This window comes from Arvicola amphibius, chromosome 7 (genome assembly GCF_903992535.2).
Source record: "Arvicola amphibius chromosome 7, mArvAmp1.2, whole genome shotgun sequence".
In the NCBI taxonomy this organism is placed as follows: Eukaryota; Metazoa; Chordata; class Mammalia; order Rodentia; family Cricetidae; genus Arvicola; species Arvicola amphibius.
In genome coordinates this window covers 48,942,362-48,969,983 of record NC_052053.1, presented here as the reverse complement: position 1 = coordinate 48,969,983, position 27,622 = coordinate 48,942,362, and the positions used below count along the sequence as shown (strand labels likewise).

Genomic DNA, 27,622 nt, shown 5'->3' with positions numbered 1-27,622 from the left:
GCTTCCTGCTTGTCCAGTTTGGACAGTAACTCTTCAGCAGTTGAGGCAAGGGCAGTTTCTTCGCCCCTATGGCTAGCTTTTGCCACAAAGAGGACAAACTCCATACAGAGTTTCTTTGATGCCCATCATCTTTTCTGGCATACATTGGTGCTGATGTGTCTCACTGTCATGAAAAGTCTAAGTTATTAAAACATTTTAAATGCCATATTCTGTAAGTCTTTGAAATGTTTGAAGATTGCTATCTGAAATTTATCTTTGTATATCTAGAAAACCTAACATGACTATAAGTTCAACTATTATGAATAACTAACTGTATTTTTGTAATCGTGTATTTATTAATTATACATTATATTTTTAATAAAGCTGTATAAACAATATTTTAAACAAGAATAGAAATATATAGTATAATAAATTAACTTTAAATTTATATTAATAAACTAAAATCCATGCCAATATAAAATAATTTGAGATTAACTGTTGTTTTTTATATTAAAGTAGATTCAATAATCTATTCTTCCCCCATAAGGAGAAAAGGGGTGATCTCACTATGTAGCCCAGGCTAGCCTCCAATTTGAACTCCTCCTGCCTTGTCCTCCTGAGTGCCGGGATCACCAGTGTGTGTCACCAAGTCAGAAGGATAGTAGATATTAATAACTACTATTAATTTTTCAGAGCAATACTGGTAAGAGGGGATGGGAGGCCTGTGATAGCCAATGGAGGTTTGTTAAGGGCTTTTCAGTCAGAAAGAAACCCCTATTGGCTCTGTCCTCAGTCCCCACGTTGTGCTTATTCCTTTCTCAGGGACGCTATCACCAGAATGAAAGACGTGTACCTAAAGAACCCTCAGATGGGAGACCCGGCCAGCTTGGACCACAAACTTGCGGAAGTCACCCAGAACATAGACAGACTGCGGCTGGAGACACAGAAGTTTGAGGTGTGGGGAACGGGTGCTAAGGAAGGGGCAGCAAGGGGAAGGGTGCCTCTGGGCAGGCACTCAGGGAGCCCTCCACCCCCACCCATCAGTGGTCTCTGTGATGGCAGTGTTGGCCTATGTCCCTGGAGAGGAAAACCACCCTACTGACACGCCTCGGGCTGTGGGGTTTCCCTGGGTGACCTCAGAGCCACGGGATTGAGTCAGAAGGACGTAGAGCAATTTAGCTATGATGCCCAAGAGTGTAGCCCAGTGGTGCCTGCGTTCTGCCATGTGGAGTGATTGGTAAATCTGGTGAGCAAGGTCCTCCCTCCCCCTCCCCCAGCTTTGCAGGAGGATGAAGCAGTTGCCTAGGAGCCACCAGCATAGCTGACCAGTGCAGGCTCTGAGACATCAACCAGGTCTTCGAACATCAGCTTTAAGTGACCCCAGCCCCGAGCTAAGGCCTGACAGCTCATGATTGCGCCTAGGCTAGCCCAGGTCCAAGTCTTCTGTGGTTTCTGCTTCCAGGCCTGGCTGGCTGAGGTGGAAGGCAGACTCCCAGCACGGAGCGAGCAGGCACGCCGGCAGAGTGGGATGTATGACGGTCAGACACACCAGACAGTCACTAATTGCGCCCAGGACCGGGAGAGGTACAGTACCTGTGGGCCCCATCTCTGGCAGAGGGGCCATCTGGCTTTGTACTTACTTCTAAGTTCTGAATCTCTCATGAACACAAGGCAAGAGCGTCTGTTTCCCTCACCTCACATTCTGCCCCCATGAAAATATCTCAACTTACCATCCAATATGGGCTGATAATCTGAGGTGGCATTGACCCATGGTGGTGCGGGCAGAACCACGTCTCCAGGTTGGTCGCTATAGTTGCTGTATGTCTTCCTCTCTTGAGCAGCCCGGATGGTAGTTACACAGAGGAGCAAAGCCAGGAGAGCGAGCTCAAGGTGCTGGCCACAGATTTTGATGATGAATTTGATGATGAGGAGCCACTTCCTGCCATAGGGACCTGCAAGGCCCTCTACACATTTGAAGGTACTGCTGCCCAGGGGAGATCTTCCACCTTCCTAAACTGACTAGGAGACCCCTCTCTCCCAGAGATCAGACCTCTCTTTATCTCTCTCCTTCTCTCTCATACATACAGTAAAATTAAAGAAGACAATTATTTATTTTATGTGAATGAGTGTTTTGCCTACATGCGTGTCTGTGAACGATGTTAGTGCCTGATGCCTGCCGAGGCCAGAAGAGAGCGTCAGATCCTCCGGAACTGGAGTCACAGGTGGTTGTGAATCACCGCGTGGGGGCTGGGAATAGAATCCCAGTCCTCTGCAAGAACAGCCAGTGCTCTTCCACCACTCTGGAACTAACTCTGTGGACCAGGCTGGCCTTGAACTCACAGAGATCCACCTGCCTCTGCCTCCCAAGTGCTGAGATTAAAAACGTGCACCACCACTGCCTGGTGTAGCTAGTGTTCTTAACTGCTGAGCCATCTCTCCAGCCCCAGTAAAAGAATCTTTAAATAAATAAATAAGATGGAAAATCAGTAATAATCAACCTGACATCAACCTCTGCTCACCATACACTACACACTCTCACACACTTACATACACACATCACACACTCACAGTCTCTCACATAGTTATACACACACACACACACACACACGGAAAGTAGACTACCTGACTGAAAAAAAAGAAGTGTTAGTTTTTCCTTTACCTGCACTAAAGATGGTGTTTAAGCTGTTGACAGGCATGCCATTGTCCCCTGTGTGGGATCAGCCAAGAAACAGGGTGGACCGTCAGCATCATGCCTCTATCCTGTGCGCCTAGACATGGTGCCGCCCAGAGTTACAGAGGATGCAGAGAGAATCAGTCAGGGCTCAGGGAAATCGTCAATAAAGCTTTGCTTTGTGTCCCACCACCTCGCACACAGACACACACGGTGACCCTGCTGTGACGGTTCCATTTGTCCCCTCCCTGTTTCATTCTGTGGCTGTGATGAAATACCCTGACGGAGAGCCACTCAGAGGAGAAAGCATTTATGTTAGCTCAGGTCCCAGTCCATCACAGCACGGAGCCAAGACAGACCTGAAGCGGCTGCTCACACCCACCGCCAAGAGATGAAGGCTCCGCTAAGCTTCTCCTTTACACAGCAGTGAACTTTCAGGTGCCGCCCGCTGTCAGGTTGGGCCTTCATGCATCATTTATGGTGGTTGTAAGACAGACACCCATAAGCCCAACAGTGGTGGCGTAGTGCACACCTTTAATCCTAGCACTCAGGAAGCAGAGGCAGGCAGATTTCTTAGTTTGAGGCCAGCCTGGTCTACAGAGTGAGTTCCAGGACAGCCAAAGCTACACAGGAAAACCCTGTCTTGGAGAAAAGAAAAATTCTCCCATAGACATACCTACAGGCCACCATGCTGTATAGTTCTTCACTGACCTCTTCCCAGGGGACTTTAGGTCGTGTTAACCTGACAGAACTAACCATCATACAACCCCAAAGCTGATCTAGAGGTGTGGCTCTGGCTTTTAAATGACCTTAGAGAACTTTCAAAAGGGGGGGGGGCAGGGGAGGCTGGAGAGATGGTTCTACAGTAAAGAGCACTGACTGCTCTTCCAGAGGACCCGGATTCAATTCCCAGCACCCACATGACAGCTCACGACTGTCTGTAACTCCAGTTCCAGGGGACCCAACACCCTCCCCCCACAGACATGCATGCAGGCAAAATACCAATGCACATTTTATATATATTATATATATTACATATTATATATAAAAATATATATCTTTTTATTATATATAAAATAATGAATATATATAATAATATAATAATGAAGAATGAGAACTGTCTTGGGGCCTTGGCTAAGGAGAAGACAGCTGTATTGTGACTGGCATGACTTAGCAAAGAGGAGGAGAGCCAAGAGCCACGGCCAGCGACATTGCTGATCCTTGGGTGCTCAGAGATGCTGTGGGGACAGAACAGTAGGAGGAATGTCCCAGTGCACCCAGATCTCCTGGGCTACATTTCCAGGGGCTAGGGACATCAAGGGGGACAGTCCTAGAGGCAGTAGGAAAAGTAGAACCTTGACTTCAGAAAGTGCCAGAAGGGGAAAGAGATGAGGGCCCTGCTAGAAGGTGCTGTGGAAGCTGAGGGAGGGAACTCCCCCCTCCCTCCCCCCCCCCGCCTCTGCCCCAGGAGAAACCCTGAGCGGAGCAGAAACTCACCGGGCTTGTGGGGAGGAGTGGACGGTCCTCAGAGGACCTAAGGAAGGGAAATGCATGACAGTGCGGAGGACCCAGGGGACACACTCCGCTTCTACCCATGCCATTGCAAGGGCCCTTCCAGCCCCGCCCGAGAGACCTCACCTCTCCCTTTACCTCTTCAGGTCAGAATGAAGGCACCATTTCCGTGGTGGAAGGGGAGATGCTGAGTGTGATCGAGGAGGACAAGGGCGATGGGTGGACCCGCATCCGCAGAAATGAAGACGAGGAGGGCTATGTCCCTACTTCCTACGTCGAAGTCTATTTAGACAAAAACGCCAAAGGTGCTAAGACTTATATTTAATCCACTTAAAACAAAAACCCTTAAAAGCATTGGAGTTGTCTCTCGCAACCGCTTTGGCTGTCATAGGCCTTCAAGAGGCCAGCAGAGAGCAAGTGATACAGACACTCGGGGAACTGGGGATATCTCGTGCCTGAGTTTGCTTGTCCACCTTGGCTGTGCGCAGAGCTGCCCTGGCCTGCTTACAACTGTGTTGTTTGAAATCTCGTCAGTGTTTCCATTCCTTTCAACAAAAATATGTAGATTTTTAAAATGTGTGGTGGTGGTTCAACCTATAATCCCAGCACTCAGGAGGCTGAGTCAGGAGCATCCCACCGAGTTTCAGGCTAGCCTGGGCTACACAGGAAGACTCAGTAGAAATTAAATAAATAAAAATTACATCTGTTATTTCATCAGTGGAACTGAGTAACGTCTCCCAGCCCTTGAGTAAAGGTGATAACATTTTCTTGGTGCCCACGCTGAGTGCCCTTACAATTGCTGCTCAGGCCCTTTTATTGTCTGAGTGTCCCAAACAACCAAGATATGTCCAGAAAGGTGTGTGCTCCTTGAGCAATTTAACTTTGACTTGACATGACAGTCTTCTGGCTCCACCTGATGGCCTGGCTCAATGGTGGGGTGTCTACAAGCTGGTGAGGCAGGTGTACAGCAGCTAGTTGCCCAACACCCTGGGGTCATGATGTTTTCCTACTCAGTTCTATTCCTGCCAGAAGGTTTGCCATGGGCAGAACCTGGTGTACCACTGCATGCAACGACCCTTGCAAGTCCCTTTTTTTTTTTTTTTTTTTTTTTGGTTTTTCGAGACAGGGTTTCTCTGTAGCTTTGGAGCCTGTCCTGGAACTAGCTCTTGTAGACCAGGCTGGTCTCGAACTCACAGAGATCCGCCTGCCTCTGCCTCCCGAGTGCTGGGATTAAAGGCGTGCGCCACCACCGCCCGGCTTTGCAAGTCCCTTTTTAAGAGGAAGTTTTTTTTTTGTTGTTGGTTTTGTTTTTTGTTTTTTAATCTTTGGCAACTATAAGACCCAAAGTTTGAACTTACTAGGCATCATTTGGGGTTTCTGGCACATTCGATCTGGCTAACTACAATCAGAATAAAATAAACAGTCTCCGTGTTCTGAAGGAATCTGGGCCGTGTGGGAATTTGCATTTTTAAGTCAGTGCTGATACTGGAGGGGAGAGAGTGGCATTGGTGATGTCCAGAAGTGGTCCAGGACTGAACTGTGCCCATCATGACCTCAAGGTCACCAAGGAGCTGCATCCGTCCACATCTGATCCTTTCGTTGTTGGAGACAGGGTTTCTCTGTGTGTGCCTGGCTATCCTGGAACTCATTCTGTAGTCCAGCCTGGCCTTGAATTCAGAGACCCACCAGCCTCTACCTCCCGAGTGCTGGAATAAAAGTGTGTGCCACCACCGCCTAGCTCACATCTGGTCCTTCCTGTTTGACTTTGGAAATTATTTACATCTTATTTTTAAGCAGAAAATAGCTCTTTGCCTCTATATTAGGGGCTCATTTTAATAAACTGTTTTGTTTGTTTGTTTGTTTTTAATGTGGCTGGGGATGGGATGGGGTGTGTGCTCACTGGCAGATTCACTACCGCTGATTTGTAGCCCCTGCAATGACTCTAAAAGTGACAGTTATACATCTATCTGGGCTCAGGAACCTGAAACAGTTTCAAGATTCTGGCAATGTTGCACCTGAATTTCACAAGGGCCTGTGAAGTGCCATTGAGCAAGCTATACTTACCAACAGCCTGGCTCTTAAAGACTTATTACTTTTTTTTTTTGAGGCAGTGTCTTGCTGTGGAACCCAGGCTAGCCTTGAACTCTGTCCCCCTGTCTCAGTCTTGTGGTTGCTGCATTAAAGACAATATTTTGAAGTAGTGACGGGCTCTTGGCAGTTACAAAGGCGGCACAAAGGGTCCCATGCCCTCTCCAAGGCCCCAGCAGCCATACCTCACAGCCCAGTACAGTCTCAGAAATAGGAAGCTGGCCCAGCCCACCTGACATTCAGTGCACATTAATTTTGTAACTCGTATTTCGTGTGAGTAACTTTCACTGTCACAGTGTACTCAAAGTCAATCATCCCAGAGCCCCCTTCAGGTGAACAGCTTGTTGGGTGAAATGGAAGGGTTTCCCTTATGTAAGTTGGGGTGAGGAAACGCCACTTTGGACATGCATCTGTGGTTGCAGTTTTACGTGTGTGTTGCTAAACCGAACCTTAGCATCCTAACAGATGAACGGGCCCAACACTGCCTGCGCTGATACTGTATAGCTTCCATCTCCTTAGTGGTAATGATAGAAATTCCTCCTATAGTCTGCTGTCAGAAAAGGGAGATTGGAGGTGTGGTTAGGGGAAGATGGCTCAGCAGAGACGGGCATCTGTCCCCAGGCCTGGGTCCACATGGTTGAAGCAAAGGACTAACTCCCAAGAGTTGACCTCTGACTTTCCTATGCCATGACACATGTGCACACCCACACAAAGCAAGCACAACTCAGTGTAAGAAACTAGAGAGCAGGGCGGTGGTGGTGCACGCCTATAACCCCAGCAGGGCAGTGGGGGGCGCAACACCTATAACCCCAGCACTCGGGAGCCAGAGGCAGCCGGATCTCTGTGAGGTCGAGGCTGGCCTAGACCGGCCAGCCAGGGCTACATAGTGAGACCTTGTCTCAAAACAGCAGAAAATAAATAAATGGATAAAGGGAGAAATGAGCTGTCTGTAGCTTTTTCCTGTTGTTTGGAAGGTATATGTGAGATTAACAGTCACCTGTGAGCTATCCTCAGCTTGAAGGGTATCATCCCACCTAGCCTCTCCCAAACCATGCCCCAAACCCCTACAGGTCCAGTTGCTGCTCCCCAATTCCCAAGAATTCAAAGCAGCTCTTGGATTTTTTTGGGAGGACAGTTCCAAACAGGTCCTGGAACTTGCTCTGTAAACCAGGCTGGCCTCAAACACAGAGACCTGCCTGCCTCTGCCTCCGGGATTAAAGGTGTGTGCCGCCACTGTCCAGCTGCACCTTTGGGATTTTTATAAAGTAATGCCAGGGCACTATATATATATATATATATATATATATATATAGTGTGTGGTATCTATGACATACTTAATCATTGCCAAAATACTAGACTACTCTGAGTCTTGTGGGGTAATGTTGCTTTTTACATCACCTTCTGTTGAACATGTCCATAATCCTGCCCCGCAGGGTATATTTGTATATATTGCAATTTGAAAACTAAACAGATTCTTTGAACAGTGTTGTTTTAGTCTTTTACCTATCTGTTTTATTTGTTATTCTTCTGCCTAACCACTTTTTGTTTTTATAACTATTGGGAAGGCCCGTGGACTCTTGCACTGTAGCTAGGTCCGGCTGGCTGCTGCGCACTTGAGCTTATTGTAACCCCTGGGCTCTGAGTGAGTTGTTTGAATACAGCTGTCCTGGGCTCTGAGTGAGCTGTTTGAATACAGCTGTCCTGGGCTCTGAGTGAGCTGTTTGAATACAGCTGCCCTGGGCCCTGAGTGAGCTGTTTGAATACAGCTGTCCTGGGCCCTGAGTGAGCTGTTTGAATACAGCTGCCCTGGGCCCTGAGTGAGCTGTTTGAAAACAGCTGTCCTGGGCTCTGAGTGAGCTGTTTGAATACAGCTGCCCTGGGCCCTGAGTGAGCTGTTTGAATACAGCTGTCCTGGGCTCTGAGTGAGCTGTTTGAACACAGCTGTTCTGGTTGTTTCTTTCTATTCTCATCCTAAGAGAAAAGAATCTGCCTGTCATCCTCCAGTTGTGCCCTCGTATCTGCCTCTCTAATAAATGTTATTATTTTTTCTTGGTGCTGTGTATTTTAAGTGATTTTTCTCTTTTTCAAGAACGTTATGCTCTGTGTTAAGTGTGTAACTCTCTCACCTCTGGTACTGAGGAATTTTCCAGCCAAATGCTTTTTTGTTTTTCCAAATAATTCTGCCTCCCTGTTCTTATCCCTCCTGTCCTCAGGGCTGGGAGCATCTGCTTTCCTTGTGTCTTCCCTCGCCTCTGGGAATGGAGAGCTTTCGCTGCTCAGTGAGGCAGGCAGCCTTAGGCTCCCCTCTCCCCCAGGGCATCGTCCTTACTGCCGAGAGACCTCCTGTTGCAACGGGAGAGAGGATTTGCCCTTTAGCTTCCTCACACCATCCTGGCCAAAAAAAAAAAGAAAGAAAAAGAAAACACGGTTCGGTTGAGCAGGTAGTCAACCTATTGGCCTTTTGTTTTGGTCCAGAGATGGGACCAGCTAAAGATGGCGATAAAAAAAGCCACCTGTCTTCCCAGAGTGTAGACAGTGGAAACAGTTCAAGGTCATCGTCAGCTATTTAGAGACTTGAGATCTCTACTTGAGAGCCTGCCTCAAAACAAACGTTTAGCCGGGCAGTGGTGGCTCACGCCTTTAATCCCAGGAGGCAGAGGCAGGTGGATCTCTGAGTTCGAGGCCAGCCTGGTCTACAAGAGCTAGTTCCAGGACAGGCTCTAGAAACTACAGGGAAACCCTGTCTCGAAAAACCAAAAAAAAAAAAAAAAAAAAAAAAACAAACAAACAGAAAAAACCAAAAAACGATTAAAGCCTCGAAAGCTCTCCATGACAGAGCCACTCTGGCAACCAGTTACTGAAATCCCTGCCCTTCCCCCCAAGGCAAGCAGTTTGCCAGTGGCCAAATGCCTGCCTCTCACCTGTGGCTTTCTCTAACCCAGGGCTTTTCTTCTTTCTTTTTGTGTTATAGGTTCCTAAAGGCAGTGCACGTGACCAGAGTTCCCCGTGAGCCTCCCCAGGAGCCACCATCATCCATCCCACTTGTCCCCACAGGTCTCCAGCATCACCCAGGCTGGCGGGGCATCCCGCTCATCTGCAAGCTGGGTTCCCATGTCCCACCTCCCCTTCTCTTCATAGCATTGCTCCCGTGGCTCTGCCCATTGTCCTGGCAGGTGCATTTCTCTTCCTCAGCTCCATACAGGGGTTGTCCACCTCGCTCCAGTCCCCTCCCACACAGGCCACAAAGCCAACTGGACTTGCGCCCGTGTGCCCCTGCTCCTGCTGGGCTCCCAGTCCACCTGCAGATTGCCTGGCCTGGCCTTGCACATTTCACACTGTGCCTTTGTCAACCGTCACCACTGGTTTCCTGGGTGACTACCAGAATCCAGACAAGGAGGGCCAGTCATGCACTGGGTGGACTGAGCGCCCACCTGTCTCCCATGTGTCTCTTGGGATGTCAGCAAATGTGTCCTCTCCAGAGGCTTCTGCCTCAGCCCGTCTGGTCACCCATCCTCCAACATCTCGGCACTGACACCTTTCATCCTTCATCCCAGTGGCTCTATGGTGGGACTAGGGCATCCGGCCCCTCCCCACCTGCACTCTGGTTCTAAACATGGCCCAGGAAGATCCATACTGAAGTCCCAACCCCAGCTTGTGGGCCAGCCCTGTTGTCTTGCTTGTGTCTACCTTCTGTGAGCTGTCCGCCTGTTCATGGCACCCTGTGACAAAGGGCCTCTCTCCCACTAGCTCGATACTGTAAGGCGGACCTGCTGAGCCCCGTAAGTAGCATTTGAGGACTCTACTATGTTCCTCACCAAAGACCTTATGCCTCTTGTGGTCCCTCTAGTGGCTCTGCAGCCACCACGTCTGCATTTGATCCTAGAAGCCCTGAGGAATGGATGGATTTTGCTTTTGAGGGTGTGTTCCTCTCCCATGATGGATCTTAGCCCAAGAACCAAGATGGTCAGTCATTCACGCCTTAGAGCCACACAGCTTCTCTCCCTTCCCGGCATGGAAGCCCCAGTGAAGGCCGCCCTGTTAGCATGAGCTTGAGGAAGTTGGCAGCCTCTTCTGGGCAGCTGGTAGCTTGGCATCATGTCAGAGGATCAAAGACATGGGAGTCTTACAGAGACAGGGACAGAAAGGGCATGTCCCTAGGGTCTGGCCTGGGTTTTATCCAAAGTTTGCATAAATTCGGACATTCTCTGCAAACTGGGGCTGGCACACCATGCTGGAGAACAGTACTGCTAACTTCATAGCAGAAGCGGGGTATCAGGGTGGGAAGGGGTATCAGGGCCAGGTGCAGGGACAAGGACCTGGTTTTGGATTTCAAGAGCAAGCAAGGATTAGCTTTCTCCATCCCCCACACACCTCCTCCCAAGCAAGGTCAAGCCCAGGGTCCTGCACACTGTTCTCTGGGCCCCCCATGGGGCTGTTACATGAACCACAGCTTCTGTTCCCTGTAGCAGGTGTGCCCTTAGTTCCATGAGAAAGACTCAGTGAACAAAATGGAAGCCTGGTACCTAAGGGTGACATCAGGGCCTCAGCTCTGACACAGTTAACCTGACTTCAGCAGGTCATCAGAGCCTCGGGTTTTCACCAAGTTGGGCTGACCATTGTCCCTCCCTAAGGAGCTAAGTGGTTTTTACAGGTCTGCTTACAGACCTTAGTAATGCATGAAGACTGTGTTTCCCATCTCCTGCCCAGATTAAGAACGGCTCTTGCCACAAAGATAAAAGGGATAAGCGGCCAATCCATGACTGTTGAAACCTCTGCCTGTCTCCCTTCTCTTCTAACTGCCTGTACTACCTATGTCCAGAGGATGGCAGATGAGCGTCTTCTGGCTGGTTCTCTGAGATGCCCCGTCCACTGTGGGAATTCTGTGGAATCTGACGGGGAGGGGTGTGTATGCAGGGTTTCCCAGGGAGCTCAGCATCCCCTCTCCAGGACCCGCTGCCTGTCATCCCTAGCTGCTAGAGCTGTTCCAAGAACGACTCACTGTAAAAGAACCTGCCCTGCAAGTGACTTAGAGATGAAAATAAAAGGAACTTGACATTTGCCCGTTTTTTTTTTTTTTTTCTTATTGGGGATATGAAGCTGTGATGGCTCCTCCCTCTAGGCTGAGTGGCTCAGCCAGTAAGAGCAGCCCCGATATTTCACGGGGGCTCTAATGCCTTCTTGTGACACCTGTGGTGATAGCAGACATGTTCACACAAAGTTAAACAACTTCTGTTCCTGCCAGGAAGTTTCTAGAAACTGCAGCCTGGTGGTTCTTTTTGATTTTGTGTCCTGTATGTGTAACACACAGAATGTCTCTAGTAATGGCCCCAAATTCTGTACATGACATCAAGCACCTTTTAAAACGTGCGTGCGTGTGTGTGTGTGTGTGTGTGTGTGTGTGTGTGTGTGTGTGTGTACAAGTGAGCTGTACTAATTCTCAGTTTGAGGGCACAGCACTGTCGGGAAGGCCTTCCCAGCTGACAGGTCCTGGGCTGGCCTGTGTCTCTGGAGGTGGAATTAAAACCAAACAAAGTGCTTTCATTAGAAGGCTACTCTCACCCTTGTAATGAAATGTTAGTCCTTTCAATGTTAAATAAAATAATTTCTGGTGTCACCCGGTTCTCTGGTTGCATGAAGAGGTGCCTCGGGGTGAGGAGATGCCTCGGTGGGTAAAGTCCCTGTTGAGCAAGAACAAGGACCTGAGTTCAATCTCTGGTACCCACATAAGAAGCTGGGCACAGCAGTGAGAGCTAGCCGGCAACCCAAACACTAAAGGGAGGCAAAGGCAGGTGAGTCCCAGCCACCAACTGGAAAGCTAATTTATGAGACCCTACCTCAGAATTTACAGAGGCACGCACCATTAATCCCAGCATTCAGGAGGCAGAGGGTTTCTGAGTTCAAGGCTAACTTGGTCTTACTTATTGAGTTCCAGACCAACCAAGGTTACACAGGGACCTGTCTCAATGTAATTAAGATCAAGTGATAAAGGGTGACACCCAATGCTATTGATCTGATCTCCTGTACACATAAGTGGTGAGCACCCACACAAGCTTGAACATGCCCTCCAGCGTCACATGCACACACATAGGAGGCAGGGGACTCCAGTCACAGAAGCTCCCAGGGCTGATAGCTGGCCTCTGCTCCTCTCTGTCACTGTATAAACTCAAGAGGAATCATGTCTACTCAGGGAAGGCTAGAGACCTACTCAACAATAAATGTCACTTCCAGTCCTAAGAAGGCTGACACATCACAGAGACACATTCTACCCAAGAATGGCAGATGTGTATTTGTTTTGGGGGGGACAAGGTTTCTCTGTGTAGCCCTGGCTGTCCTGGAACTCGCTCTGTAGACCAGGGTGGCCTTGAACTCACAGAGATCTGCCTGCCTCTGCCTCCTGAGTGCTGGGATTAAAGGTGTACACCACCACCTTGCTCTTACTCCTCCTCTGCCACCAAGTTGACCTCTGGCCTCAGGAATGCCGATGTGTGTGGGAACTTGAGCAGCATGAGTACACATTCATGGTCCACAACGGTCCACTGTTCTCCCAATGGTCAGGCGAGAAGTACTACAGGCCAAGTCAGCAGCCCTGGATGGCTCTAAAGGACCACCTGCAGGCCCAGTGTGGTGGTACACACCCTTAACCTCAGCACTTGGGAGGCAGAGAGGCAAGAGAATTTCGGTGATTTCCAGGTCAGTCTGGTCTATGTAGTGAGTTTAAGGCCAGCTAGAACAAGGGAAGACCTTGCCTCAAAAGGGATGGGTGCTATATGCCTGGTTCTCACTGGCTTGCCTATTGTTGGAGGCCATGATTTCACAGCTGGTTTTGAACACTTCACTCTGTCTTCTCAGGGAAGGTGTGAACACACCTCCATTCCCGCAGGGTGTTTAGTAAGGGTGCTTTGGAGAGGGAGCTGTCCACATTGAGAGATATTAGTAACCACACCAAGTATGGGCAGAGTGGCCCTGCTGACACGCCAGCACACTCCTCCATGGGTCATCAGGAAGAGCTGCAGAAGCCTCTTCCATAGTGGATGGAAGCAGCTTCCAGGAAAGCTGCTACCTGCAGTACCAGGAGGCTAACATTCGGAAAGGAATTTCTAAACAAGTCAAGAAGTGGTGGCTGGATGTGGGGGTACACACCTGACATCCAAGAACTCAGAAGGCGCAGACAGGAGGACCAGCTCAAGTCTTGTCTGGGTTGCTAAACCATCATTCTCCATAGAGGCAGTGTGTTGAAGGGAACCAGGCAACTGTCGTTAGCAAAAGATTAATTTTGGAAAGCCATTTTGAGGACTTGGTTGTTCCATCAGAAAGGAATCTGTGGGATTCCAGCAGAGCCTGGCATCTCCTTGGCTCCTCAGAACTTTCTGTGGCTGGGGGGCTCTCTGAGGCAACAAGGCTACAAAACGGGAGGCTGTGTTTCCTACCCTGGTACTGGGGTTGCAGAGAAAGAAGTTCCTGAATCACAGAATCAGGACACTCACACACCCTTGGGTTGGGTTTCTCCAGTATTCTGGAAATACCGGCTGGCCCAGGCACCCCAGCAACCAGCTTGCCCTGGCCACACCCTGGCCTCAGGAGCCTTGTTGGTGAGGGAAGTGGCGACCCCTAGTGGAAGAAGGCAGAACTGAAGTAGCATCCCGAACCTGCGACTAGGGAGGAAGCCTAAGAGCCTGGCTTCTCTCCCCACCCCACCCCCCACTACCTCGGGTATCAGAGCCTCATGCTTGCTCACAGTAAAATTCTAGGACTGTGAGAGCCCCAGGGAATTCCCCAAGTCACACTCTTAACTACTGCTGCTAGCAGCAGGCTGACATCAGCAGATGGAGGCAGCAGAGTAGAAGCCCTGAGCTGCTGTGCCTGGTGACCCGGACCTCAACCTCAGTTCTGTCTCTGGGCTCCCACATGGTGGAGGGTGAGAACTAACTCTGGAGGGTTATCTCCTGACCTCCACATGTATACAGTAGTATCCGGCCCTACCACCCCCAAAACAAGTGAATTAAAAAACCAATTGCTGTTATCAAAGGCGAGCCCTGTGGGTCCTTAGAAAGCAGGAAGTGGCTGGACAGTGAATATGGCAGCTGGGCATGGTGGGGCATAGCTGTAACCCCAACACTCAGGAGTTCCAGGCCAGCTTGAGCTACGTAGCCAAGCCCTGTTTCAGCAAACAAAAGGTTTCCTAAGCTTGAAGGGGTTCGACGTCTTCTGGCTCTGCCATCACTCAGGGTGAGCCCTTACCTCCCTAGTCCCTATGGTGCTTTCCTCTGGTGTCCAAATATGGGACGGTAGCCAACCAGCACCCAGCAGCCCCTTTGTGTCTCAAGTAGCATCAAGTATCCATTAGGCCCTGACTGAAACACTTCTTGCTCTGTCCAGTAGGTTTTTAGTGACATCAACTGGGGACATCTCAGGGCTACAAGAAAATAATATACACAAAGGCTCACATGTGCCTTCATCCTTAGACCTGGGCAGGCAGGAGGATATTTCCAGTCCTGCAGTGCTCCGCTGGACACAATGCCCCAGAAAGGGACAGCACCCAAGAGGTGGTGCAGCCTGCAATGGTCCGGGTAGATCCTGCGGAACCTCCACCCGCAGCTCTCCACAGTGGTCCTGGCACAGTGGTCCTGGCACACTTACTCAAGGTTGCCAGCTCCTTTTCAGGCTCTCTGCGGGTATCCGTGCATCTGTGCCTGCTCCCCTTGATCCATCAAGCAAGGTCCTGGAGACAGGAAGCCTGACGCTAAAATTCTACTTTATTTCTAGTTCAAAAATTAGGCCATACAAGAGTCAGGGTAGTTTCATGTTTGCCCTGGGTTTAATATAGAATGGGTGTAAGGTACATCCTTTCTGCTGCAGCTCGCGCAAGTTCACGGGCAGAACCACAGACGATTAGGACCTGCATGTGCCCTCAGGTGCCAGACACCTGCTCTGCAGGGATGGCTACCCACTCCCACAGAGGCACAGTTCTTCCCTGGCTCCTCCTTGGAGACTCAGCCCTAGGGCCAGAAGTTGGCCCCAGTTCACCAGCCCCTGGGAACTCCCTGCCTTGCTCAGCGAGGGTGCCTTGCCTGCCAGATGTAGGTTCACTGGAGCCGCTGACGAGCTAGGTGTTTATTTCAAGGGGAACTACCCAAGTGTTTTGAGGCAAACCAGGGTCTGTTTCTAGCTCAGCTTCCTGCAGTACAAGCAATGAATGTTGCCAAGCCCCTGAATTAACTCCAGACAGAACTCCTCCATAGGAAGCCGCCCACATGTACACTAATGGGTTCAAACGTATGTAGCTCTCAGGAATGAGCGCATCTGAAACATCTCTAGAAACACTCCACACACACAGCAACTTGTAAACAGAGGCTTGAAGAGGCACGGTGCAGGGACTCGTGGAGTCCAGGCTGGCCTGCAACTCAAGATGCAGCCAAGGATGATCCTCTTGCCTCTACCTGCTATAGGCTGCTTCTATTACAGGCAGGTTCCACCATGCCTGAATTAAGTGGTGGGAATGCATGCAATCCAGAGTTTCATGTGTGTTAGATAAAACACTCTTCCAACTGTGAGGTACATTCCCAGTCCTGCATGCATTTTCTTGTTTGGTGGATTTGTTCTGAGATGGAGTCCTGTAGCCCAGGTTAGCCTCCAATTCATTACGTGGCTGAGGACGACCTTGAACTCCAGATCCTCCTACCTCTACCTTCTAAATGCCGGACTAGAAGAGTGCATCACTACCCCTGGCTTTGGGGAGGTTTTAGCCCTTGTTTCTACTCCGTGCACTCCTAAACCTTCAGGTATCATGGGATGTCAGTGGCCAGTTTGCTCTTCTACACAGGACAGAATAATCTGGGCCCCATAACACACTTAACCACTGGGCTACCTCCCAAGTCCAGAGCTCAGTGCTTCCAAAGCAATACTCTCAAATCCTCCCCCAGAAAACAAAATCAAATGGGACCAGAGCTGCAGGGTTGATGTACATGTCGCTTAAGGTCCAGAGGCCTGAGGTCCTGGGGAAGGCTCTGTGCCTCTGTAGCTACTTTGCAGGCTACTGCTGAGGTTTGCAGGGATGGCAACACATGGGATATGCTAGCCACTAGACATATCCCTGCTGGCCCTGTGGTCTGGCAGGTTCCAGGAAAGGAAAGACACCAGTTGGTATTTCAAATGATCCAGCCTCCTCCCCAGAGCTTCCATGGAGCTTCTGGCTCGTGTTAGTCACCACTGGGGGCCAACGGCTCAGTACAACAGGACAAGCTAGGGGCAGGGGAGGAATGCATATTTATTGGGACATTCTGAACACAAACCATCACAGTAGTGCAATGAGCCAAGGGCTTGACAGCAGACTTCCAAAGATGGCAGCCAACGGGGCAAGTCCCAGCAGCAGCTGTCCACGGGTCCACATGCCACCTCAGTGGGAAGAAGCAGGTCTAGGGGACACCAAATGCCCAGGCCTGGGCTGCAGGCACCCACTTCTGCAGAGAGTGGAGGCCACTGCCCTCTGGAGGCCTCTTGGTCCCAGGATCCCTCACCACCCCATACCTAGATGTTCTGTCCAGACTTCTCAAGGACCCCAGCAACAGGATAGCCTCTCAAGGCTCAGGGGGTCCCAGTACCTCTGCAGTGGGCTTAGAACCCTCTGGGCAAGTGCCTGTGTGAGTGGCCACAGATCACATCTCCCCAAAGGTGGCCCTAGACACTAGGCTGGAGGAGGTACAGGAAGAGGAGAATCAGGGTCACTCTAGGCCACACAGGAAGCTGAGCAAGCAACCAACACTGCACCAGTGCATGAGGTGTCTGTCTATCCCGCCTCCAGGGGTTCAGGGGCCTCTCCACAGGGCAAATGACACCCATCTGCCAGTGGGCTCAGCAGGACAAGGTGGCAGGTCCTCTATAAGCCAAAGTTGCCCTTTCTCCACTCCAACCACATGAGCCCTGTATCTAGAGCCAACAACCAACGCAGGGCAGCCTGGACCTCCAGGAGGCTATGGTAACCAGCATGACCGCCATGCAGAGCCCCTCACATCCATTCTGTCCCCTGTGCATGGAAATCTACCTCTGTGAGTCCCTAAGGTGTTGGACCAAGTACCCAGCAGAAAATACCCAAAAGATGGCAGCCACTCCCATTCTCATCCCAGGGGACAGCATTGGCTGAGGGGCAGCATGGAGCTCCTGGGACAAAAGCTGGGCCCAAGCTAGCAAGAGGGCAAGTCTGGGGAGATAGCGACGACAGCCGGAGTCCTCAGAAGTCTGAGAGAATATATTTCCCAGCACAGCGCCTCTCACGGCGGACGACAGCCGGAGTCCTCAGAAGTCTGAGAGAATATATTTCCCAGCACAGCGCCTCTCAAGGCGGACGACAGCCGGAGTCCTCAGAAGTCTGAGAGAATATATTTCCCAGCACAGCGCCTCTCACGGCGGACGACAGCCGCACTTTGTCTCTGCACCAGGCACAGCAGCTCAGCTGCAGGGCGGACACACCCTCGGGGATGGCAGACACCAGCCTTTGGGGACAGTGGGCACTCAGCAGGATGCAGTCTGCAGAGGGATGCAGGGCTGTCTGGGAGGGAGTAGGGCCAGCCACAGCCGCTCAGCCTGGCCCAGTCACACAGCCCGGGTCTCAGCCTCAATCTTTTGCTCTCCATGCAAGCTCTCTGGGTCTGAGAGCTGGGCCACACTCTGCCGGATGGCAATCTCAGGGCCACCCCCATACAGGTTGTTCAGATAGGTCCAGGTCTCCTCAGAAATCTGCCCATAGTCAGCCCCTGTGGAACAGGAGAAGCACGCTTACACAGAGGCCACACTGCGTACCAGTCCCAGGAGAAACATCATCTAAGTGGTGGGACTGCGGGGATGAGGATAGGCATGGTGCCCCAGACAGGAGAGAGAATGACCACAGCCCTCCCCAAAGCCCTTTCTTCCAAGGGGCCCAGAGAACATGGCTCTGGCTGCTGTCTCTTGTTTCCCAGAGTTAGACGACGTAAGAACTGACCAGGCTAGCAGGAGGTATAAGAGGCAGGGTGTGGTGCGGGGCCTATAGGACCTGCACAGGGGTCAAGGGTCAAGCACTGGAACCCCCCACATGGCTTCTGGGCCTGGATTTGGATAACAGGATTTTGAAAACAGCTGGAAAAACTTCCTGGAAGGACAGGACCTCAAGGTAACCCGGTGGCGTGGCCTGAAGGTACAAAGGACAGCCTGGCTGGGCTATGGGTGCTGGGAGACTTACCCTGCTTTAGCTGGATATGGCCACTGCCTTTGACCTGAGCAATCCTGCTGTTGTCAATGGGCCCGGGAGGCTCTGCAATAGACGGCGAGCACAGGTTCAGTGCTCTGGGCAGTACTATCCTTCAGCAAGGCTTACTACACAGAGCCCACAGAAGCCTTTCTGGCCTCAGGTCAGAGCCAAGGCTAACAGACACTTGTTGCACCAAAGCCTTCTCTCTTGATTTCAAGCCAGTCTCTTAGTACTCTGGACCCAGAAGAGGGTACATCTGGTGGGCCTGGGGTTGTTTAAGACCAATGTTTTAGTGACGGGCATCAGTGGTATCTGCCACTATTTGGTGTTCTTTCCTGGTCTACTACCATCTAGCCCTCAGCAACTATGAGAAATGGGAACTATTTGCACAGGACAGAGGTTCCGGCAGCTGGAGAGACCTGCCCAGCTCAGGACTGGAGGAAGGCAAGGCCAGAAGCCAGACCATGGAAAGAACCCCAGGACTGTGCTCCCAACCACAGTCACCTGACTGTTTCAGCCAGCAAAGGATGGGGCTGGGGAAAGATCCAACAGCCTCTCTAGTACTGGCTGTTCATGCTCTGAGAAGCAGGCAGGACACTTGTGGGCTCTGCCAACCTGCCAGGCACCCAAGAGCCTGGTCGGGGGCCTGTGTGACTGTGAAGGTGGCCCAGATCTATGTCTGCTACTCTTTGCTGGTGACTTTGAGGAATCTTGATAGCTCACGTATTACAGGGCTGTCTTCATTTCTGCAAATCCAAGGGATCAGACAAGTACCCCAGCTTTCCTAAAGGTCTAGAGCTATCTACCAAGGAGGAAAGGAGGTAATAGAATCCCAAGGACATGGCCTTGCAGGAGGGAGGGGCGGCTTCCCAGGGATCAGCAGGAGTGGACAGAGGAGGCAGGGTAGGAAGAATGCTCTGCCATAGTGGCTGGGAGAGCAGCAGTGCCAGCCAGGCCTGGAGGAATCTGTGCTCTCTGCATCCCTGGAATAGAGCACCAAACCTGCCAGGCTGCCCTACAGAAGGCCCGCACCACTCACCACTGTCCTTCCCTTTGACAAAAGCCTCCCACTCTCGGAACCAGTGCATGCTGATGCAGTAGATGACGCTGGGAGACTCTTCGGCTTGGAAGGCCTTGTTCAGCTGGGGGAGGAAGAGACAGGCAGGGGCAGTCAATCTGTCCCCTGTTCCTCATGACTTTCCAAAGTCCCACCCCAGCCCCTGAGCCTCTCAAACACTTATGGCCTACGCAGAAAATCAATGACTCCTTGACATGTTCAAAAAAAGAGAAAATTCAAAGGGCTAGAGAGACGGCTCAGTGGTTAAGAGCACAGGCTGCTCTCACAGAGGACCCAGGTTCAATTCCCAGCATCCACATGGTAGCTCACAACCATCCATAACTTCAATTCCAATGTTCTTCTATACCCTCTGAGGGCACCAAGCATGCACATGGTCCAGATACATATATATGCAGGCAAAACATTGAAATACACAAAATACACCTTCAAGCCGGGCGGTGGTGGCACATGCCTTTAATATCAGCACTTGGGAGGCAGAGGCAGGCGGATCTCTGTGAGTTCGAGGCCAGCCTGGTCTATAAGAGCTAGTTCCAGGACAGGCTCCAAAGCTACAGAGAAACCCTGCCTCTATAAACAAAAAAAAAAAAAATCTTCAGAGACAAAGGCCAGTTCCCACGCTGACCAACCATGCCTTTAGCACTTTCTCTAAAGACTAATAGACAAGATGCTATTTTCTCCACTTGCCAAATGCAACATCAGCTCACATGGTTCACTGTCTAACAGCCTTAATGCTAGTGCTGGAGATGATCCCCACGACATCACAGGCACTAAGCCACACCTGTAGACCACACCGACACTTCTCTGTGGTTACAGGAAGAGGCCTTACATACATCTCCTCACTATTTTAAATGCTTGTGGTCTCGTCCTGTGTCCTGTTGTAAGCAGCATGAGGAGGGGGAAGCGGCCCCACCACAGCACTCCCTGTCCCAGCAGCCCCTGTTCTGATGGGCACAAAACTCCTCACACTTTCTGTGAGTCTCAGCACCTTCCACATGAGGGTGCAGAGACCAGCAGTCCTCAGGGGGAGTGCTCCATCCCCCAGGGACAGCAGTGCTCCTGTGGGCACAGAATTTCAACCACTGTAAAGAGACCCCAGGGGGCTGGAGAGATGGCTCAGAGGTTAAGAGCACTGTCTGCTCTTCCAAAGGTCTTGAGTTCAATTCCCAGCAACCACATGGTGGCTCACAACCATCTGTAATGGGGTCTGGTGCCCTCTTCTGGCATGCAGGCATACACACAGACAGAATAATGTATACGTAATAAATAAACAAATAAATAAATTTTTTTTAAAAAAAGAGACCCCAGCCTGAGCCACCGCGACAGGCACAATAGAGCACGCTGGCATTTCTCTAACGCCAATGCCTCTGCCTGCTACGGCTCTTCTCTTCATTCCCGACCCGCTACTGCTTGGCAGAGCACTTCCCACTAAGCCTGACTGCACATGACTTTGGTCCTCAAGTCCCTGATCCCCAAATGCACCTTGATGAAAGTGTCAATCTCCATCCTCCTGCGCTTGGCCAGCGCCTCGATCTCCACCTGGCAGATGGAGCACACGTACAGATGGTTCACAGCAGGGCCGCCCCCGAACCTGCTCGGGCAGGGAGAGAGAGCCAGCATCAAGCAGGGGAGCTGCTCCCCGCCTCACCCCATGCCCTCTAGCACACTCCCAGCACAAAAGGCTGGCAAGGGTCCTAGGGCCTGCTTTTCTGCAAAAGGTGCCTAGAGCTCTGCTTCATCCGGGCCACCAGGAGCTGTGTGGACCGAGTGCAGTGAGGCTGCAGCAAGAGATGAGTGCATGAGGCTGCAGCAAGAGATGAGTGCATGAGGCTGCAGCAGGAGACGAGTGCATGAGGCTGCAGCAGGAGACGAGTGCATGAGGCTGCAGCAGGAGACGAGTGCATGAGGCTGCAGCAGGAGACGAGTGCATGAGGCTGCAGCAGGAGGTGAGGGCATGAGGCTGCAGCAGGAGATAAATGTCCCAGCCTCGGAGCCTTACAGGATCAGGGCTCTTTCCCACCACCCACTGGGAGCTGGCAGGAGGGGGCCTCTTTCCTGGGGCAGACCCTACATACCCAGCTCTACTGGGGTCTGGGGCCGGACTGGGCTGCCATGGGAGGACTGCCTGCTCTTGGTGTCACTGACCTACAAGTCCCCAGATTAGAGCAGTTGCCTCAGTGTGGCCAGTCCTGGCCCCATGCCAGACAGCCTGTGCTGGGTAGAGGTCAGAGGTCTAAGCCTACCCCCACACCTCAGCCCTGAAAGCAATATCCAAGGGTTTTCCACGGCAGAACCAACGGGCTGACTGGATTCCCTGCAGAAGGTGGGACTGCTGCTGCACTGCCCAGGGAACAGGGGCAGCGGGGGTCAACCCCACTTCAGCCAGCTCCCAGCACGCACCTGCCGTACAGGTGCTCCCAGACGCTCTGCGGCAGGATCACCACCAGGTCGTCGATGTAGTGGTATTTGTTGGGTGGGATGCCTGCGAGGGGAGGCACGGAAGAGAGAGCTGGGGCTTGGGCCCAGCTACCCCCACCACAACACCTCCCCCAGGGGCAGCCTGCTCACCTCCGTGCGAGCACAGGAAGGTGTGGTTGGTGATGGGCCCCGGCTCTGCAAAGGTGTTGAACTTGTTTAGCCATTCTCGGGACACGTAGAACCGGAGCAGGCTGGGCTCCCGCATGGCAGCCAGAGACACCACCTGCTGCCGCTCACGCATGGCCTCCTCACTGCTCTTCCTGGGATAGACGGGTACAGTATGAGCCAAGAGACCCGGACTCAGGTTGTGCATGGACACCAAGTCAGACCAGGCCATGCTATGTATGCAGAGGCACCCCGTGGCATGCTGGGGGAGTGGCCTGACCCTCACAAGAAAGCTGGCTTGCAGAAACTGCAGACAGACCGACACATTGGCTGGGGCTCCCCATCAGGCCCACCTGTAGAAGAGTACGTAGGCCTCCACATTCTGCACCACTGTCTCGTGGACCTCGGTGACATACTGGTCATCGAATTCATACCACTGCCCATTAATCACATTCTGACAGTAGGCAATGTAGTGCCCACCTGGTAGACAAGCAACAGGTTATGTGGACCACAGGGGCTAGGCAGTGGAGGAGGGCCGGCTGGAGTGCGGGGCATACTCACTGCCTGCTGTGCCATGGTGACAAATGACAGAGAGAAGGTCATAGGTGGTGACTTGAGAGGTGCACTCCTTGGCCAGGAAAGGGCGGAGGTCGAGTCCCTCAAGGGGAAAGGAGACATGGCTGCTGACTTTGAAGGAGTACATTACCTCATGTCGGAAGCGCTTCAGGTGGACACACAGAATCTGAGGGGAGAGGGCAGGGGCCAGTCAGCCCAGCCAACTGGGGAAGATGACAGGGAAGCTCACAGATAGGACTCTCACACAGGCCTAGGCCTGTTGGATTTGCACGGGGTCCAACACACATGTCAGAGACCCCCATGTGGGAGTCAACAGCCCACTTCTCTCACGAGGGCTGACAGCCTATGGTGTCACTGCCAACGGGGCCCTCGGGAAGCTGACTCTGCCCCAGCTTGCCATGTTTACTTTTCAAGAACTCTGACACTGGTTTGGGCACTGTGAGAAACCTGTCCAGGACATCAGCCAGCCGCAGCCTGAGCCTTGACTCTGCTCACCTGGGGCCTCAGCAAGCCCCCAAACGGAAGAGAGAACTGAAGTTCAGAGGACCTCTCGCCCAAAGCACCTGCGCGAGTTTCATGGCCTTCTGTGTTTGTACAGGACAGGTCAGTCTCTACACGGCCCCACAGGCCACTCATGCACCTACCCACGTGGACCCCAGCCTAACAGGGCCGAGGTGGCTCGCTCACCTCGGGGAGGCACAGGACTTTACAGTACTTCACACCATTCCGCAGCCTGCAGAGGACAGAAGAGCCATGGTCAGTGTCCTACGGGGAAAGGGGTCAGCAGAGAGACCGAGGTACAGTCCCCTCCAGACCCTTGTCATCTGGGAGGTTAGCACAGGGCTAGCTGAGGGAAACCCTGGGGAGGATGAGGACTCGGGGAACAGAAAGCTGGGAACAGGCCCCGGAGCACAACTTACTTCTTACACCGCTCACAGCTGTACATGTTGTCACCTGGCGCAGACGAGCAAAGGCCAGAGGTCAGCAGGCATAGAAAACGGGGACAGAACGGGCAAATATGAATTATGCTTAAGGTGAAAAATACTGGCAGGAAGTGACAGGATTCCAGAGACAGAACCAGAAAGAAAAGAGGTTCATTTGACCCTAGAATCGCCGAAATTCTCACATGGGCAGAAATAAAAACAAATGAAAGGCAGGAGGCAAGGAGGAGGGAGCCCAGCACTGAAGGCAGGCAGATGGCGGACTCGAGCCTTCAACAGGCAGAGTTCCCATGCCACACTGCTAACCAAAGGGACTCGGGGCCAGAGAGATGGCTCAGCTGAGCTGGATGGCCAGAGTTCATCCCTGAGACTTACATGTGAAACAGAGAGCCAACTTCAAGTTGTCCTTTGACTTCCACATGTGCAATGTGACATGTGACAACACACACAGAGCTATAAAAATATTTCTAAAAATTTAAAACGTCACTGGGTGGTAGTGGCACACACTCTTAATCCCAGCACTTGGGAGGCAGAGACAGGCAGAGCTCTAGTGTGAGGCCAGCCTGGTCTATAGAGTGAGTTCCAGGGCAGAGAGAGCTATACAGAGAAACCCTGCCTCAATTAATTCATTAATTAATTAATTTCAATTTTTTTAAATAATAAGAATAGTTATTGTGGCAAAATTGGTGTTATTTGCATTTTTCAATCAGAAAAGAAAGCAAAAAAAAAAAAAAAACCAAACAAACAAAAACCAAAGAATTTTTTTAAAAACTATGAGGTTAGGGACATGGCTCAGCAGGCGAAAGTGCTTGTCACCAAGCCTGACAGCCTGAGTCTGATCCCAATACCCACATGCTGCAAGGACAAAAATCAATTCCCTAGCTGTCTTCTTGCTTCATACTAGGGCAATATGTGTACACACAGTAAGTAAAGGGGTAAATATTTTAAATTACATCTTAGCTTTCAAGCTGGTCACAGTGGTGACAACCTACAAGTTTAACTGGAGAAGCTAGAGAGAGGATCAGTAGTTTAAGGCCAACCTGGGCTACACAATGAATCAAAGGCCAGCATGGGCTAAACAAGACCCTGTCTCAAAACAAAAACAAAGACAAACAGAAAAATCTACCTTGTTAATAACCAAGGAAGCATAAAGCTCAAGTGGAGCACCTCCTCCGCCACCCAACTGGTAGAAAGTAACAACAGGCCAACGGCCAAGAGTGACAGGCAACAGCTGTCTAAGCCTGCCCTGGCTGGTAGCAGGTGAACATCTATCTCATGTAGCCCAGGCTGGTCTTGAACTCACTATGTAGCTCAGAATGATCCTAAACCCTGATCTCTTGCCTCTACCCCGAAGTGCTGGGGTCACAGGGGTGCACCTCCCATAGGCCGGCAGTGGACTCTAATGGTCAGTCTGGAAAGCACAGTGGCCATGGTCCATCAGCCTGGGGCTCTACGCAGTCCCCTCCCCCTGTAGCTCTCCCATTCTGGCAGCCAGGCCACTCACCCTTCAGCTCGTCGGCAGCAAAGAAAGCAGCCAGGCAGTCTTCCAGTGTGACGACAGGCCCCCAAAACCAGCTGGGGGTACAGGACACCACGAACCTAGACAGACAGGAGAGGGGTGATCGGCGCTATGAGGTCTGGGTAAGAGGGTGTGGCTGAGGGCTGTCAACACTAGCAGCTGGCTTGCAGCTGGAGGCTAGAGGCCCAGGGCTAGACATTTTGTGTCCACAGGCTCTGCAGGGCCAGCTTATGTGCCCTTCCCCTAGGCCAGCTGGCTTGGGGGTTAAGGAAGTTGCCTGTAACTCTGCAGGTCACACCTGGACCCAGATGCTGCCTCACTTCTACTTGCTGCTTGGCCACTCTCTGGGTTGTCACCCTCCACCTTAAAGGAGCATCAGTTAAGGCTATCCCAAAATGACCAAGACCCTGAACCCAGTTAACTCATCTGCCTCTTTGGTCTCCAGCTCCCGATCCATGGACTCTCCCTGGCCCCATGGATGCTTGTTTCTGCATCGCTGGTAGACCCAGGAAAGTCAGGCCGGGCTGGAAGTCCCAGCATACCGTCGGATGTACTCCACGATGAAGGCCAGCCAGCCCTGGGAGGAGTAGCTGTCCCCACAGGCACCTGGCTTGGCTGGTACATTCTGGTAGATGGCAGAGTGGAGTTTGGCTAGGTCTTCCTTGCCAGGGATGGGCAACGACAGATCCTGGAATGTCTCCACTGTGGTAGATACCTACGGGATGAAGACCCGCCTGGTGCCCACCTTTGCCAGTATCTACTGCCCCAGCAGGTGAAGCAGAAAGTTTGCTCCTGGGGTAGGAATGCCAAGGGAGAGTCCACCCTGCCCAACGTGGTAAACAGTGCCAGCGTCCCCGGGCACCCACCCGGTCACAGGTGAGACACTGCACCAGACTGAGGACAGAGCCGTTGAAGACGTCTGAGATGACACTGCGGTAGCTCTGCTCCTTCCGCCTCCGGCTGCCAGTACTCGGCACCTGGGCTGGGAACACAGCACAGGACTAGGCCAGTCTCCCTGGCATGGCAGGCACAGGCACAGACAAGGGGCTTCCTCAGCCACACTGTGCAGCCCTCACCGTGGGTCACGACTGATTATACACGTCACCCGTTGACGCCTTAGCACCACTGTTTATCAGAAAATGGGGATCCCATTTCTCTCACATCCCAAGGCTGCTACTGGGTTAAAGGCTCAGGTGAGCAGCACACAGCCTGGACCAGGGTTGTAAGTGCCCCACACTGGCCACCATGACATCCCCAGCTGAGCTCATCACTGCCCCCGAACCTTTCTTGAGCACGTACGATGGCCCCATCCTCACAGGGCTTGCACGAGGAGGGCTGCTGGACAGCTTGGTGTGGCCCTCGTGGTGGTGCACAGGGCTGCAGGGGCGAGAGGAGCTGCGTATGTGGGCTTCGTTGTCTGGCTCTGGGAACAGCAAGGAGGAAGTACTGGGCCAGGGCAGCAAAGCTAGTACCCTCCATGCCAGCTCTGGGGCCAGAGCAAGAGAACCTGGCAGCATCTCCCCCCCAGGAATAACGCCTGCCTCCCCATTCCACCCCCTATGTCCAGCTCCAACCCCATCAAACACACTGGGACAAAGCTATCTAGTCTATTTCCAGCTGAGGCTCCAGACAAGGCAGGGCTGTGGCTCTGAAAGGCCCAGTGAGCCTGGCACTGTGAGGAGGGTTCAGAGGCAGAGTCTCCCCCACCCTACAGCTAGGCAGGCAACAGACACAGGGCTTACAGGCTGTGACTTCCCAGTGGCCCAACCAGTGATCTGGTTGACTGATACCTGGGCTCCGGGAGGGACTGGTGGACCTTGGTGATGGTGGCTGAGCCTCGCTGGATTGGTTGTCGAGGGAGGCCATGGCCGTGTCCACATCAGCATCCTCATCCACTTGCTCCGAGTTGGTGCGCTGCTGGCCCCAGGAGAACTTACGGTCCTTCATTCGTTCCTTCTCAGAGATGGCTCGGCCAGCCTCGTCTGGGATCAGCAGCTCCATCTCAGCCTTCGAGCTTCCTCCACCACGCCCTTGCCCGTCACCCTCACCCCTGTCACTGCTGGAGTCACAGGACAGAAACTCGTCCTCTGACGGGCTCCGGTCGCCGTCACGCCTCTCATCCGTGTCACTGGAGTCTGAGTCCCGAGCATCAGTGAGTGTTGTCACAGCGGCTGCCATGGGCTCTTTGAGCTCTTCGTGAAGCTGATCCATCAGGCAGCGAAGGAATTCCTGGGTGTCCTGCAATCGGGGCCATGGCACCAGGGCTTTACAGGGACACAAGCGCCACCATGGGCACTGCTGCTTCTGCCCACAAGGTCACCAGCCACCTCTAGCAGGACCTGGCAAGCACCTATGCAGACAAGAGGCTTAGCCCCACCCCCATGGCAGTCCCCACCATTCAAGGCTCAGAGAGACTATGGGACTCCTCCCAGGTCACACAGCACACAAAGAGCCAGGG

General features: G+C 52.1%; 2 protein-coding genes across 14 annotated transcripts in view; one reads left to right on the top strand and one right to left on the bottom strand.

Moving 5' to 3' along the window:
• Positions 1-11,308, top strand: part of Fnbp1 (formin binding protein 1) — a 115,990-nt gene extending 104,682 nt beyond the window's left edge. For 6 of the 12 annotated variants that reach the window (XM_038335822.1, XM_038335820.1, XM_038335818.1 and 3 more), the window contains 4 exons: positions 802-934; positions 1,442-1,563; positions 1,821-1,957; positions 4,309-5,239. In XM_038335822.1, coding sequence (XP_038191750.1) covers positions 802-934; positions 1,442-1,563; positions 1,821-1,957; positions 4,309-4,487 — 571 coding nt within the window. In that variant the 3' untranslated portion in view covers positions 4,488-5,239. Of the gene's footprint in view, positions 1-801; positions 935-1,441; positions 1,564-1,817; positions 1,958-4,308; positions 5,240-9,221 lie in introns of those variants that run through there. The other 6 variants (XM_038335821.1, XM_038335819.1, XM_038335816.1 and 3 more) reach the window with 2 other exon arrangements.
• Positions 11,309-16,495: 5,187 nt separating this feature from the next.
• Positions 16,496-27,622, bottom strand: part of Usp20 (ubiquitin specific peptidase 20) — a 31,798-nt gene continuing 20,671 nt past the window's right edge. For both annotated transcript variants that reach the window (XM_038335838.2, XM_038335839.2), the window contains exons 12-26: positions 26,955-27,402; positions 26,447-26,587; positions 26,031-26,146; positions 25,707-25,879; positions 25,150-25,244; positions 23,625-23,658; positions 23,392-23,437; positions 22,690-22,870; positions 22,482-22,608; positions 22,114-22,283; positions 21,946-22,027; positions 21,028-21,136; positions 19,510-19,612; positions 18,462-18,533; positions 16,496-17,997 (exon numbers count right to left, since the gene is read on the bottom strand). In XM_038335838.2, coding sequence (XP_038191766.1) covers positions 17,837-17,997; positions 18,462-18,533; positions 19,510-19,612; positions 21,028-21,136; positions 21,946-22,027; positions 22,114-22,283; positions 22,482-22,608; positions 22,690-22,870; positions 23,392-23,437; positions 23,625-23,658; positions 25,150-25,244; positions 25,707-25,879; positions 26,031-26,146; positions 26,447-26,587; positions 26,955-27,402 — 2,058 coding nt within the window. In that variant the 3' untranslated portion in view covers positions 16,496-17,836. The remainder of the gene's footprint in view (positions 17,998-18,461; positions 18,534-19,509; positions 19,613-21,027; positions 21,137-21,945; positions 22,028-22,113; positions 22,284-22,481; positions 22,609-22,689; positions 22,871-23,391; positions 23,438-23,624; positions 23,659-25,149; positions 25,245-25,706; positions 25,880-26,030; positions 26,147-26,446; positions 26,588-26,954; positions 27,403-27,622) is intronic.